General features: G+C 44.7%; 1 protein-coding gene across 1 annotated transcript in view; it reads right to left on the bottom strand.

Moving 5' to 3' along the window:
- Positions 1–348: 348 nt before the first annotated feature.
- LOC147613058 (retinoblastoma-related protein-like) overlaps positions 349–16,191 on the bottom strand; it is a 25,087-nt gene continuing 9,244 nt past the window's right edge. The window contains exons 13-18 of the mRNA XM_086782354.1: positions 1,910–2,086; positions 1,694–1,807; positions 1,463–1,604; positions 1,265–1,377; positions 1,059–1,177; positions 349–978 (exon numbers count right to left, since the gene is read on the bottom strand). Coding sequence (XP_086638480.1) covers positions 777–978; positions 1,059–1,177; positions 1,265–1,377; positions 1,463–1,604; positions 1,694–1,807; positions 1,910–2,086 — 867 coding nt within the window. The 3' untranslated portion in view covers positions 349–776. The remainder of the gene's footprint in view (positions 979–1,058; positions 1,178–1,264; positions 1,378–1,462; positions 1,605–1,693; positions 1,808–1,909; positions 2,087–16,191) is intronic.

Genomic DNA, 16,191 nt, shown 5'->3' with positions numbered 1-16,191 from the left:
TTAGAGAGCCATTTAGTCTTCAAAATGTGAGCACAAAAACTGCCCAAAACTGCTTTAAAAAAAGAGAGTTATTAATGTCCACAAAAGACCAAAGGGTGTATGAGACCAGAAGTGTTACAATGTATCCACGAAGTGACTGGACCATGGAAAAAAATTAACACAGAAGAAAACCAACTAGAACTGGAGGAAGAGCATCCATGTGAATGCCAATGATAACAATGATACAATGGGGTGGGATCAATGTGGGCCCTCAGCATCAATGTATGCATGGTACGATCTGTGAAGAGAGAGAGAGAGAGAGAGAGAGAGAGAGAGAGAGAGAAACCACAAGCCAATTGCCAATCGTAACATCAAACAAGACTGTGTACAGGAAACAGCATATAGGAAAGGCATGCACATTGCACTCACTTCCCATGTCTTAACAATAAGGGAGGAGGGAGGTAAGAAGGGGAAAGGGGGAAGATGCTTTACACCAGTATTTTTCAAAATAAAAAAGGCACCAAACAGCTTGGACGACTAAACCAACCAGCTGGGTACATACCTACACCTTTCCTATCATGGGTGTAAGTTTTTCCTTCACCCATTCTAAATGCATTTACACTGCTACGCTTGACAAGAACCCCCTGGGGAAACCTTGGAATGACCTAGGAAGAAGAAAGATAAATATAAAGGCTTTATAGACCTCTGATTTATGCTTGCGTACTTCTGAATTATGCTTACTTTACAAAAGAATGATTACAATCATAGGGTTAGAAGGAAAGACCTGGACACATGAATTATCTGTCCATGCACAACCGTTTTGGTAAGGGCCCATCCAGGGCCAAAGACGTCCGTGGAGGTGGTTGAGACTGGCCATGATGGGCGGAGTCCGCTGCCATGTGATTGACATTGGAATTGGCATTGAATGGGTACAAGTTTCCTGCCACTAGAGAATCACTAACTAGGCCAGCATCACCAAAATCAAGTCTCCCAAGATGCCTGTGCATAACCAGCAGCATATTTAGACCTTTTAAGGTAGAAGCGAGCAACTGAAATGGAATCACATGCAATTCCCAAACCTGCTATTTACTCGATTGTTGATGTCTGCAAGATCCTTTGAAGGGCTCTGATATTGATGTGTGCTCTCCCCCACACAAGCATATAAGCTCCTCGAACTGGGGGGCCTAAGAGGTTCTATCTGCCAAATTGGTGTAAAAACTCAGTACACGAGGACAATGCACTTTTAGTGCTCTCATGACATTGGTTAAGAGAACATGACACAAACCTTCGAAGATCTCAAGGGAGATACATAAACATTATGTTTTGCAGAAACCTTCTTTGGAGACATGTCAGGGAGAGAAGAAAACGGAGATGGCCCAGGCGATCCAGGCAGCTTAACTGCAAACATGTAAACTAAACCAATTCACGAAAACCATCTAAACTACAAAGACTTTACATGCTAGAGAGACTAAAGGTCACTTACTATCAGGTTTTCCAGCATCATCAGTCGTCTGTGTAGCACCTGATGCTGCACACGCGTTCAACTGCATCAAAAACCCCTTGGTAGCAGGGACAAAGATCACATTGTAGAAGCTTATGATGTCTCCTGTGCCCTGCCCTCCTTTCTGCTGTGCCAAACAATTCTGGTCAGAACCCAAAGCTGCATGCAAGCACAAACCTAAGCATTTTACAAAAACTAAAATAAGTAGCGCACCAGAGGTCTTGCTGAAGGGAGATCGAAGAACACAGTTCGGTATATGTACGAGTCATGCGGGTTTTGCTTGTAGTGCTGAATTATCTGTTTGAATGTTACATTCAATTGTTTAACCTGGAATACACAATATTGAACCCTTGTTATAAACCAAATCAGCCACCATGATGATCAGAGCACAAACCCGATCAGTTTTCCTGACATGATGTGATGACTTACTTTGCACACACCATACATAGAACATAGGATAATCTGATCAATATGCCTTTTGAAGAAAAGGCCCGTTTCATGGTGAAGGATATGCTGAACTGTTTTGTAAACGTCCTCCATGACATAGTTTGGTTGCTTTAAACTTTCACAGAGAATCTTTATCCTGATAGCTGCCAGTTTGAGAACCTGAAAGGAGGGAACAGTATGATCAAGGCATCAAAATTTAACAAGATTTTACAAACAGTATCTCCCTCCCTCCCTCCAAGCTTTCTCTCAAAAAAAAAAGAGGGCAAAAGTTAAGGATAGCGGAGGATCTCACACCACAACTTAGGCAACGTGGAGGCTCTCATACATACATACATATGTGCAGGTATATGTGTATGTATCTGTGTGTGTGTACATACATAAATACATATATGTATATATATACATATACATGTTTATATGTATACACTAACACGCGGAAGCTTAGAGACAAGGATTATACTTTGATTAATGGAATTCAGCACCTTCAATCTTGCCAATGAATAGCACAATACGAAGAGGATAGAGTGCACACACACACACACAGGGAATACAGCATATTGGGTCCCAAATACCCTCTGAAGGGCCCCCACCACAAATGATTTATCTCTTTTTGGTGTGTAGAGGACTGTCTGTCTGGCCGTCAACAGCCTGTAGATGAGGACTCGGAGACCTTCTTGTGTTTCTGGAAGCATTGTTGGCCACCCTAGATCAAGACCTCTTACCATGCATTTGGCTATGCACAAGCCTCACCAACTTGTAGAAATGTCAGATGGCTGGCCCAAGGGCTGAAGCGACCCTTGTATAGGGATGGGAATGCTGAAGATGCGGCCAACCTGGCATATAAAATGGCCAACAGCATGAAGAGGACAACTCTCTTATCTTATCCGCAAGGGTGACCTTAAAGAGGGAGAGGATGGACAGCTTATGTTCAAGAATCCACCCCGTTTGCAGCATGGAGACCCAGCCTCTCAAAGGTTGAGATCATATTTGCATAAAGAAGAAGTATCGGTCACCCTTCAGAAAGCTGCCCCGTTGGATAAGGGGAAGAGAAAAAGAGAAGAACATGTACCACATCCCAAAAAGTTCAAGGAGTTCAAGACAGGGGACAAGTCCGTGAAATTTGATGCCTTTCATGGAGAGTATGATGCATCTAAGGTGCTAGCTTTTGTGGCACACTTTGATATTGCTTTTAGTGATGAGGACTTCACTGAGAGAAGTTAAGCATGTTCTTGAAAGGGACAGCTGCCCATTGGTGGATCACTGAAAAGACCACCAAAGACCCCATTTGCACTTGGAAAGAGTTTAAGGACAGATTTTATGCCCAATTCTGGCCTCCTAATGCGGAGCAAACTCTCACCCAAAAGTGGGATAGACTTGAGCAAAAAAATAATGAAAGTGTGCAGCAGTATGTCAATAAGTTTTGGAAAGTGTTGCTTGAGGTAACTCCCTTTACGCAAATCTCCGAGGATGAAAGAAAGAGGAAGTTTCGCTCCGGATTGCAACCAGCTTATCGTTCGAGCATTGAATTGCACCCGAAACGCACTCTGCAACAGCTTATAGCCTCTGCTCTTGCTACGGAGCAATTGGTGCTCAAAATTAAGCAAGATCAAGGGGGTTCTAAGGGCAAAGAGAAGGCTGTCCCAAACCTACAAAAAGGTGGACAGCCACCTAAAAAGAGCTTCCGGGAGGTCCAACCCCCGAGCAAAGGGAGCAATAGGCAAAGGGGGGAAAATGCTTTTCTTGTGGCAGCAAAGAGCATATGTTTAGACAATGCAAACCAAAGCATGAGGACAAGCAAACTAAGGCAAAGGTGCATGCAATTCCCGATGTGCAAGGAAACACAAAGCATGATGAAAAAGAGAGGATGGTATGCAAAGCATGGGATCAAATCAAGGATCAGCCCGCTCTATTTATGTTTGATGATTGTGCAACAGATCTATTCAAATGGCAACCGCCTTGGGTATTGAGGTTGAGGACATGGGGCCTCAAATTGAAGCAGAAGCTGCCTTTGTTGGTAAAGAGGTGCAAGTTACCCCACTTATTGGGAAGTTGCGCATACATATTCAGGGTTACCTTGATCATGAGCATTTCTTGCTTGCACCACTTAATGGATGCGATGTATTGCTTGGCAGGCCATGGCATCATAGGCTCAAGCCCCGCAAAGAGTACAAGACAAACAGGATTTCCTTTATGTATAGAGACCGCATGCATGTTATTGATGCTGGCAAGGGGATTCTATCCCACTTGTATCTCACATCCAAATTAATAAAGCAATGAAAAAGAGTCTTTCTGCGTAATTGGTTTTTGTTCGTGATAGCATTGAACCAAGTCATCAAAATGTGGATGTTTTGACTCAGGATAGGCTGAATTTTCTTCATGCATATAAAGATTGTTTTGCTGATACATTGCCAGGTGAACTACCTCCTCAAAGGCCCGAGAATCATCGCATATATCTTATGCCAGGTAGTTCTCCACCTAACAAACCTGCATATTATGTGAGTGCCGCACAACAAGAAGAGATCATGAAACAGGTTAATGAGCTTTTGGAGAAAGGTTTGGTTCAGCCAAGTTCCTCACCTTATTGCTCTCCCGTGCTTCTTGTTCAAAAGAAGGATGGATCATTCCGCATGTGTGTGGATTATAGAGCTCTAAATAAGCTCACCATCAAGAATAGATTTCCAATCCCGCGTATTGACGACATTTTGGATAAGCTTGATGGCTCGGCTTGTTTCAGCCGTATTGATTTGAAGAGTGGTTATCACCAAATACGAGTGGTGCCACAGGATGTCCACAAAAATGCATTCAGGACAGCTTTTGGATTGTATGAATTTTGGGTGATGCCTTTTGGTCTCACCAATGCCCCATACAGAGGAGCCGGTCACAGAAGATCCGCCAGAAGTTGATGAGCTTGAGGAGATCCTTCAACCAGATCAGATTGTATTTCACAAGGAGAGAAAGTTACCACATGAGAAGCTTTCCAGGAGATACCTTGTAAAATTTAAAAATTATTTACCAATTGATGCAAAGTGGGTAGATAAGGATTATTTTACTGACTACCCTCAGCTTCTACAGGCATATCTTGAGGCTTTTCAGTTGAGGTCAACTGTTTAGAAGCCCGGGGGGATGTCACCATTTGGTCCATCTCCATTTCTGGAGCCACTTCTATGGGACTGTCACTCCATAGAGCGGCCAGATTCGTGCCATGTTCACATGGGGCTAGGCCAATGTCCCATGTGAAAGGGCCAATTTTATGGTGTCACATGGACGGGAGCCAGATCAATGCCACCCGTGTGCGACCAGTGCTGCGTCACATGGACGGGAACCAATTTCGTGTCACCCATGTGTGATTTGCTTCGTGCAGCATGGACGGGAGCCTGTTGGTGCCACCCATCTATAGCCAGGATGGTGTCTTACCTATGGGACTGTCACTCCATAGGAAGACCAAGACATATTTATTTAAATTTGTCGAGCCAATTTTGTGCCCGACAAGAACCTTTTGTACAAGTTTCATGAAAGGGAGATTTCGTCCACTATTTGTGCACGTGCATTTATGCCTGCATGCATAAATTTGTTTTTGCATGACTTGTTTGCGTGTGTCTGCCTGTTATGTCATGCCAGTACACTGAACGGGGACACCCCCAGTGTACCGTGGAATGCTATTTGCTAACTTGGTGGTGTGGCGTGTGAACAGGTGGTAAGTATTGTCATTTTGACCCTTTTAAAATGTAAAATCCATAAGCTATGGTTAACTTTAATGTTTATAAGCTAAGGTGTTCAGACACATTTAAAAGAACGGCTGGACATTTCCTTTTGATGGTGCCCATAGTATTAAATTGGGTCTAAGGTTTTATAACCTGTAATATGCGGAAGCTTCGGAGAAGAATCGGTAACTTCAATACTTAGAATTCAGCACTCTTTTCGCGACGGAAATTAACGCACAAACTGAAAGGAGAAGTGCGAGAGAGAGAGAGAGAGAGAGAGAGAGAGAGAGAGAGAGAGAGGTGGAGAGGACACAGTTTTGGGTCCCAATTACCCTCTGTAGGGCCCCCACCACGGATGGTGTATTTGCTTTATTAGAATGATGAGAAATCTGAAAGAAAATACAGCAATCTTGGACCTTTTCTTGGCTGGGAATACCCTGCCCTTGACTTGAATCGTTAACCCCTTTGCTTAGCACCCTCTTGGCTTTGTCTAGCCTCTTATGCTTGAGCTCTTGGTGGAGAATGAGATGATTGAATGGGGCTCCACTATTTATACTACTTCCCAACAGCAGTCGGCCAGTAGATAAACAGGCGGCCAGCACAAATGTCCCACGACTTGTGAAAATTCAGCAATAAATGCTGGAAAAATCACCTAAAATGCTGCACATTACTCCCTAGATGGCTGGGCATCATGCGCCTGCTTCCAGAGTGCTGGGCACAGCTTTTGCCCACAATCCAAGGACTGGGCAGCCTGTATGGGCTGCCCCATACTTGCCCTACAGCCATGTAAAGGTTGTAATCTCCTCGAGTCTGCCTTTTGCTTGCCCTAGGGCTGTCCTACAGCCCCTTCATGGCTGGTGGGTTCAGCCTAGGCCATCCTGGCCCTCATGGGGGTGGTTCCACACCATTCCCATGCCCACACTAAGATCTGGGGTAGCCCTATGGGCTGGCCCCTTGTTCTAAACACTAACTACTCAGTGATCTGGCATCCAGTACCATACCAGATACACAGAATCACTGACATCATTCTAGAGGGAGACTCACATCGCGGACTGGCACTGTTTCATGTGCAGGACAGTAAAACCGGTCTTTGGACACACAAAGCGGTAATTCATTCACAAATAACCTGGACTTACTCAGACACACAATCACAGAATCCTCGCTCCCTCGCTCAATAACACATTGGCCCCGAAGTCCGGCGCCCCTTGCGGTATTTCTTTATTGTTAAAAAGTTGGAAAATACAAAGCACGAGTGCAACAAAGCACTCTACTTGCACCAGCTGAGTTTTACAAATTCTGGGAGAAATTTGCTAACATAACTGCACTAAAACTGTTCCATAACATCTCAGAATGAGTCCCAACTGACAGGCTCACTTCCATAGGCATCAGACTCCCCAATGGAGTCCAAAACATCACAATTCAGCTTGCTGTAATTTTCTGCACAGACCTGTTTTCAGCCCAAATTAACCCTTGTACTGTCCTGGAAGACTTTAGCAAAGTCCTACTACATTCTGGCATCAACCGGGCAACATAACAGCCCAAAAACAGCACCTAAATAGTGTTGAAACAGCGTTGTATTGAAGAGGTTATTAACCCTTGTACTGTCCTGGAAGACTTTAGCAAAGTCCTCCTACATTCTGGCATCAACCGGGCAACATAACAGCCCAAAAACAGCACCTAAATAGTGTTGAAACAGCGTTGTATTGAAGAGGTTATTACCCTCTTCCGTCCCTGCTTTGATGTAGGAACTAACTACACCGGTTCCTGTTCAAGGAGGCAACTAGCCTTTGCATATAAGCATGAAATTCACACAACTGTACCTAATTTTATCTGATGAGAGCATTACCATAGTCTGCAAGAGAAAGAGAGAGAGAGAGAGGGAGAGAGAGAGGCTGTGGGGAGCAAGCTCAACCCTCAATACATGAGTTGCAGGGCAAGGGAGTGCACCACAATAGCTCTTAACCTGCAACATCCACCATAATGGCTGCAAATGAGCCTCATTCAGCCCAAAATCCCACGCTTCCCCCTTCCCAATGTGGAAAATGCACATAAATTTGACACTTGGCACATTTTTAAGCCTTTTCCACATGCAATCTTCCAAGCTAAAAATCTCCTGACTGGTTCACACTCTCACAATAGTCCCTTGCCAACTTTTGGTCCCCTTGACATTCTGCACAAACTGACGCGAACACTTTTCAATTCCGACACTGCCAAAAATAGCAGTTCCCTAGATTTTAGGGATGATGTCATCTGCATTCCTTCTGGTCTCCTCACCATCTTTGACCACTATGGTCACTTCAGAATTTGCTTAGAATTCAAGATACATTCAGCTTTCGGTGGCGGCCACTTACTAGTGTAAACCGGCCTATGCCCTCATTCAGTGGCCGTGTCCTGGACACTGTCATTCATCTTTCAGTGCAGTTCTCAGGCTTAGCCAACCACTGGTCCAAAGTCCCACTGGCTGACCCATTCTGACATTGCAATGGCCCAAGCCCTTCCAAGAGATCCCGGGGGAAAACAACAGCAACCAAAGAGAAAGAAAAGAAAAATATATATTTATAAAGAAATGTAAATAAAGAAAACAACTGCAAAAAGTTTCACCTCCTGGTGACATATCCCCCTCTTGAAAGAAGCAAGCGACCTCGATTGCAAGTCCACATGCAAACGGGTGACACAGGACAATCACAAGATTCCCCAGGTGATTAGTGTCATCGCATGTATCTCCTGCCAACGGATGACACGGGGCGATGATAGGAATTCCCCACTACCATTTGTGGCATCGCAGGTTCAAGCCTTTCAAATACATGTTTCCAGATGCAACACAGGGCGATAGCATATATCTTGTACTATTAGTGTCACAACATGTAAATCATTCATTTGAAGCGTAACAGATACAACTTCAAAGTACTGAAAGTTCATTCATTGATTAAGTCATTGACAACAAATGTCAAAACTGTACATTGGCAAACATATAATACAAATGTACAGGTCATTCAGAATTCAGCTTCAAAAAGCATATTAAATCACTGCAGGTTCTAACAGGAAGGCTTCCTTGTAAAGTTGCATCAACTGAGGTGAATCAGCCAGTTCAACCTCATCCATCCATTTAGCATCCATTGGTGAATAATTTCTGAATTTCAACAAGTATCTTCTTGCAACTTGTCCTTTCACTTTTCTGTCTTTATGGGCCAGAATCTGCTCAGGAACCAGAATTTCATCCAATTCCTCCACTTCAGGCTGTTCCTCTGGCACCATATCTTCTGGCACATTGCCAATAAAAGGTCTCAACAGGCTCACATGGAATGCATTGTGCATCTTCGAAGTGTCTGGCAATTTCAGCCTGTATGCCACATCAGTGATCTTCTCTGAGACTTGGAAAGGACCATAATATCGCATGCTCAGCTTAGGAAACAGACGTTCCTTGCCCTTTCTTTTTCTCAGACGTGCCTTTTCAAAGCGCAATAAGACCCAGTCATTCTCTTTAAACAAGAGCTCTCGACGATGCATGTCAGCAGCTCTTTTCAACTTAGCTTGTGACTTTTCCAAGGCATATTTGACCTTCTTATACGCTTCTTGCCATCCCTCAACATACCGATCTGCTTCAAATATCTTATCCTTTGTCTGCAGAATGGGAGGTACTTTCTTGCCACCTTCAACAATTTCAAAAGGCGCCTTGCCAGTAGAGGAATGCACTGTATTGTTGTAAGCATACTCTACTAATGGCAAATAATGCTCCCAAGCTGCCTTATGTTCTGACACATAACATTTTAGCAGATCCAAGACAGTAGAGTTAGCCTCTTCAGACTGCCCATCAGTTTGAGGATGAAAAGAAGATGAGAATTTCAAGGTCGTGCCCATATTCTCAAACAATGCTTTCCAAAACAAGCTAGTCATCCTTGGGTCTCTGTCACTGACAATAGAATGTGGCATACCATGGTATTTAAAGATATTCTGCATGAAAATCTTAACCATGTGCTCTGGTTTAATCTTCTTCTTAAAAGGAATGAAGTGTGCCTGCTTGCTGAATCTGCGCGTCTGATGATCCGTTTGCACAACAAAATCAGCACCAAGCAAATAGTGCTTCCAACTGGTAAGTGCATGGATCACAGCTAGCAGCTCTTTCTCATAAATCTGATAGTTCTTCTCAGTGTCAGAGAGTATTCTACTCTCATATGCCACGACTCGACCATTCTGCATCAAGACAACACCAATGCTATTCCCACATGCATCACACTGCACAACAAATGACTTAGACAGATCTGGGAATATCAACACAGGATCTCTAGTCATTTTCTGTTTCAGGCATCTAAATGCTGATTTCTCTTTATCTGTCCATTGCCATTTAATGGCCTTCTTTTCAAGTGCATGTAACGGTGAAGCAATCTCTACAAAATGCCTTACAAATCTGCGGTAGTAAGAGCATAGGCCAAGAAAACTGCGAACATCATGCACAGTCTGTAAATCTGGCCATGAAACGATTGCTTCAATCTTAGCAAGATCCATTGTGACACCATCCTTTGATACAATGTGCCCAAGGAAGTGAATTTCTTCCAGAAAGAATTCACTCTTCTTGCCATTAATGAGCAATCTGTTGTGTTTCAGCTCATTAAAAACTGCTGTCAGATGGTCTCTGTGCTCCTCTTCACTCTTTGAATAGACTATCATGTCATCAAAGAATGTGCCCACAAAGCTTCTGTAAGGACGAAAAATTCTGTCCATCATCTTGTTAAATGTGGATTTGCAACTGTTCTTGTGCCCTCTCTACTGCATGCTGGGATGCTTCAACCTGGGAATCCCCTGTACGTGACTGCAAAAATTTCGTCATTCTGGGATTCTTAACTAGCTGCTGAAAGGTTCCAAGCATGCTAAGAAGCTGTGCCTGAAACAAATCCTCCTGTTCCTGTTCTTCCTCTAACAAGACTGGCTGTACTACTGGCTCCGTCCGAGACACCTGGACACCTGCCACCTCTATACGCTGTTTGCGAGTAGCAGAGGAACTCTCTTCGGCAGGGAGCTTGCCTTTCCCTTTGTTAGTCATACTGTCAACTGAAAGTTTAAGGGAACCTGTATCCAAAGAAAGAGACCGTACTCTTTCTCACCTGTAATCAGTTGTACCTCACTATGTGTGTCTCCTGTTCACCCAATCCAATCCGTGTCCAGGCTCTTACAGAAAAGAGGACCCTATCCCGACAATGGAACCATAAAACCGGTCTATGGACACATAAAGCGGTAATTCATTCACAAATAACCTGGACTTACTCAGACACACAATCACAGAATCCTCGCTCCCTCGCTCAACAACACATTGGCCCCGAAGTCCGGCGCCCCTTGCGGTATTTCTTTATTGTTAAAAAGTTGGAAAATACAAAGCACCAGTACAACAAAGCACTCTACTTGCACCAGCTGAGTTTTACAAATTCTGGGAGAAATTTGCCAACATAACTGCACTAAAACTGTTCCATAACATCTCAGAATGAGTCCCAACTGACAGGCTCACTTCCATAGGCATCAGACTACCCAATGGAGTCCAAAACATCACAATTCAGCTTGCTGTAATTTTCTGCACAGACCTATTTTCAGCCCAAATTAACCCTTGTACTGTCCTGGAAGACTTTAGCAAAGTCCTACTACATTCTGGCATCAACCGGGCAACATAACAGCCCAAAAACAACACCTAAACAGTGCTGAAACAGCATTGTATTGAAGAGGTTATTACCCTCTTCCGTCCCTGCTTTGGTGTAGGAACTAACTACACCGGTTCCTGTACAAGGAGGCAACTAGCCTTTGCATATAAGCATGAAATTCACACAACTGTACCTGATTTTATCTAATGAGAGCATTACCATAGTCTGCAAGAGAAAGAGAGAGAGGGAGGGAGAGAGAGAGGCTGTGGGGAGCAAGCTCAACCCTCAATACATGAGTTGCAGGGCAAGGGAGTGCACCACAATAGCTCTTAACCCGCAACAATCCACCATAATGGCTGCAAATGAGCCTCATTCAGCCCAAAATCCCACGCTTCCCCCTTCCCAATGTGGAAAATGCACATAAATTTGACACTTGTCACATTTTTAAGCCTTTTCCACATGCAATCTTCCAAGCTAAAAATCTCCTGACTGGTTCACACTCTCACAACAATCCTTTGCCAACTTTTGGTCCCCTTGACATTCTACACAAACTGACGCGAACACTTTTCAATTCTGACATTGCCAAAAATAGCAGTTCCCTAGATTTTAGGGATGATTTCATCTGCATTCCTTCTGGTCTCTTGACCATCTTTGACCACTATGGTCACTTCAAAATTTGCTTAGAATTCAAGATACATTCAGATTTCGGTGGCAGCCACTTACTAGTGTAAACCGGCCTATGCCCTCATTCAGTGGCCATGTCCTGGACACTGTCATTCATCTTTCAGTGCAGTTCTCAGGCTTAGCCAACCATTGGTCCAAAGTCCCACTGACTGACCCATTCTGACATTGCAATGGCCCAAGCCCTTCCAAGAGATCCCGAGGGAAAACAACAGCAACCAAAGAGAAAGAAAAGAAAAATATATATTTATAAAGAAATGTAAATAAAGAAAACAACTGCAAAAAGTTTCACCTCCTGGTGACAGACAGTGCACACCTGACCTTGGACTCATGTGCAGGACAATGCACACCTGACCTCGAACGACTGAGATGGATCCTTGGCTGACTCGTCCCGGACGGCTCACATGGGACCAGTTCACCATCCCAGGTCCTGCACCTTCTGTACAGAAATGTCTACGTGGCATCCAAGTGCGGGATGCACGTGACATCCCCTTCTGCTTAACTTGACGGAAGATGCATAGCCAATAATCCGTCAATAATGCCGGATAGTCTTCGAAAAACTCTTTGTCAAGCCATACCGCTTCATGGGTTCCTCGGTCCTGAAACTTTGTGAGGAACTGTCGTAGTCTTCGGCTTGAGCCATGCTTGAAACGGTGCATAAGGATCTATTCTAGAACCATAACTTCAGCTTCATCAACAATGTCTGGTTCCGCTTCGTCTTTGCCCTCTGAAGGGGTTGGACCTGCATATGGCTTTAACCAACTGACATGAAATACATCGTGCATAGTCCAACTCAGAGGTAGCTTTAATTACATAGACACCTCATTAATCTTTTTCCGGATGGAAAAAGGTCCGAAGCTCCTGAAAGACAACTTTGGGCATCGCTTGCCCACCTGTTTCAGACTTTGCTTCATAATCCAAAGATAAACCCAATCTCCTTCCGAAAACTTCATATCCCTTCGGTCTTTATTGGCCTGTCGAGTGTAGGCCTCTTGCGCTTTAGCCAATCTGTCCTTTACTGACTCTAAAATCTCCTAGTAAGACTCCGTCACTCTGTTCGCCTCCGGTACTGAAGACGAAGTCTTGGTTAACAACGACTGGAAAGGTCTTCCAAACGCTGTCTCATATGGAGTCCTGCCAATAGCTGAAGAAAAAGAGTCATTCAAAACAGCTTAAACTAAAGGCAAATACGATTCCCACTTACCTTGCAGATCATGGACATAACACTTCAGCACATCAAAGGCCAACTGGTTATATATCTCTGTCTGGCCATCTGTCTGTGGGTGAAATGCACTGGAAAAATTCAACTTAGTACCAAAATCATCAAACAATGCCCTCCAAAAATGACTAGTAAACTTGGCATCTCGGTCTGACACTATGGTTCTAGGAATCCCGCCAATCGGGTACCAATGCCGAATGAATAACTGGGCAACATCCTCGGCGATCACATTGGCCCTGCAAGGAATAAGTATAACAAATTTGCTAAACCTATCAACAATAGTTAAGCACTGCGTATTATACTTACTCGGACTGGGAGGCAGGTTTGTGACAAAGTCCATCGAAATGTCCTAGAAAGGACCCTCAGGAATTAGCAAGGGCTGTAACAACCCTATCTTCTTTCCACGAGGAGCTTTCACCTTTTGACAAATGTCAGAGCGTTATACATATGTAAACACATCACGTCTCATCTTTGGCCAATAGTATGCCGTTCCAATTTCTCCAGAGTCGAATTCATGCCACTATGACTACCTGTAATGGCGTCATGGGCATCATGGAGAAGAGCTACCCTGAACGACTTCATGACACATAGTCGGCCTTTGTAGAAAAGCCAACCATCGCGTATCAAAAAATGGCATGGTCTTGTGGCATCCAATCTAGTGGTCTGAATTGTAGACACTTGTCCCTTCCTGCTCAAAGCGTCAGCCACACTGGATTGGCCTTTCCTGCAAGGTACTCAATCGTACCACCGAACTGCTGGAATATCTAACTCCATCGGTGTTGTCGATCACTCCACTGAGCACTTGGCATCGTCTGAATCCAGCGCAATGCCTGATGGTCAGTGCAAACCTCGAAGTCACGGCCATACAGGAAATGTTTCCAATGTTTCAAGGCTTGTATAACTGCTAGAGGTTCACGATCATAGACTGAGTAGTTCTTCTCGTCGGCAAGCAGTAACTTACAAGACATGTAAGCTACTGGATGACCATTCTGTTGTAATACACCTCCAATAGCGATGTTACTCGCATCGGTGAATCACCTGAAATGGGTCGTTCCACGAGGCAACTGCTAAACAAGGTGCTTCTGATAAAGCCACCTCGAGGTTCTGGAACGCCTCCAACGCTTGTGGAGTCATTCGAATCTTTTGTCTTCTTGTTTTCACCCCCTTTAGCAGATCGGTGACATCTACCAAGAGGTCAGAAAACTTGTCGATGTGGGTGGAATATGCCTGGCATATACCCACAAATGATCTAATGTCATAGGCCATCTAAGGTACTTCCCAATTGACAATCTCGGCCACTTTAGCCCGATCAAGGCGAATGCCTTCAGCACTAATTATATATCCCAAGTAATGCACCTGGAACAGATAAAATTCTGACTTCTTTTCATTGACGTAGAGCTCGTTGCTTTCCAGCAACTTAAGGACTTTCTCCACATCATGTCATGCTACTCAACCGTAGCTGCAAATATGAAATATGAGCACACTTTCCAATCAAATCCCGAAAAACACGCATCATCATGCAGTTAAATGTAGTTGGGACGTTTGTCAAGCCAAATGGCATGACCACAAATTCATAGTGGGCCCGTTTCGTACGGAAGGCTGTCTTGGGGATGTCCCCCTCCACAATCCGCACCTGGTGGTACCCACTCTTTAAATCCAGTTTCGAGAACACCTTTGCTCCATTCAGCCTCTCGAGAATATAGTCAATTCGAGGCATCGGGAATCTGCTCTTGATAGTCGGCTTGTTGAGTGCACGATAATCGACACACAAACGGGAAGACCCATCCTTTTTCTTGACAAATAAGATCGGCGCAACAAATGGCGATACGCTGGGGCGGATGAAACCAGATTGCAACAATTCTTGGAGTTGGCGGTCCAACTCCGATTCCATTGCCTTAGAAAGGCGATAAGGAAACTTGCTCAGGGGTTCCGAGCCTGGGAGGAGGTCAATCCTGTGATCCTCCGGTCTAGACATGGGGAGCTGGGGAGGGAGGCTGTCCCGAAGAAAAATCTTCTGGAACTTTTTGTGGAGAACCGAGTACTTCTCGAAAGCACTGGCCACCATCTAGGCTGTCTGGATGTAAATCATCGCACACTGCGCCTTTCTTGACTGCTCCCTTAGCCTGCAACAAGTGGCTTATGAGCAGAAAGTTCAAAATTCCTGGCTCACACTTAATGGTCACCGGGGCGTTTGACACATTCCGATTGATCTGGAACGTGTGCTTGTCCCACTTGACATCAGGGAGAAACTTGTGAAACCACTGAATACCCAGAATTATGTCATCAATAAATGCTGGAAAAATCACCTAAAATACTGCGCATTACTCCCTAGATGGCAAGGCATCATGCGCCTGCTTCCAAAGTGCTGGGCACAACTTTTGCCCACAATCCAAGGGCTGGGCAGCCTGTATGGGCTGCCCCATACTTGCCCTACAGCCATGTAAAGGCTGTAATCTCCTCAAATCTGCCTTTCGCTTGCCCTAGGGCTGTCCTACAGCCCCTTCATGGCTGGTGGGTTCAACCTCGGCCATGCTGGCCCTCATGGGGGTGGTTCCACACCATTCCCATGCCCACACTAAGATCTGGGGTAGCCCTATGGGCTGGCCCCTTGTTCTAAACACTAACTACTCAGTGATCTGGCATCCGGTACCATACCAGATACACAGAATCACTGACATCATTCCAGAGGGAGACTCACAGCGCGGACTGGCACTGTTTCATGTGCAGGACAGTGCACACCTGACCTTGGACTCATGTGCAGGACAATGCACACCTGACCTCGGACGACTGAGATGGATCCCTGGCTGACTCGTCCCGGACTGGACTCACATGGGACCAGTTCACCATCCCAAGTCCTGCACCTTCTGTACAGAAATGTCTACGTGGCATCCAAGTGCGGGGTGCACGTGACATAACCTTTGATAAGGCTTTTGCATGAAACATTTTTTAAAAATTCCCACGTGTGGTGGGTTGGTGGCTTCTTTCTCTCCATCCCTTGCAACCTCTTCTATCCATCGCCTGGCTGCTGTACTCGCCTGC

The sequence above is a fragment of the Cibotium barometz genome, chromosome 44 (genome assembly GCF_041138505.1).
Source record: "Cibotium barometz isolate CiBa-2024 chromosome 44, ASM4113850v1, whole genome shotgun sequence".
In the NCBI taxonomy this organism is placed as follows: domain Eukaryota; kingdom Viridiplantae; phylum Streptophyta; class Polypodiopsida; order Cyatheales; family Cibotiaceae; genus Cibotium; species Cibotium barometz.
Note: the sequence above shows the minus strand (reverse complement) of the source record. Positions and strands in the feature narration are given on the sequence as shown.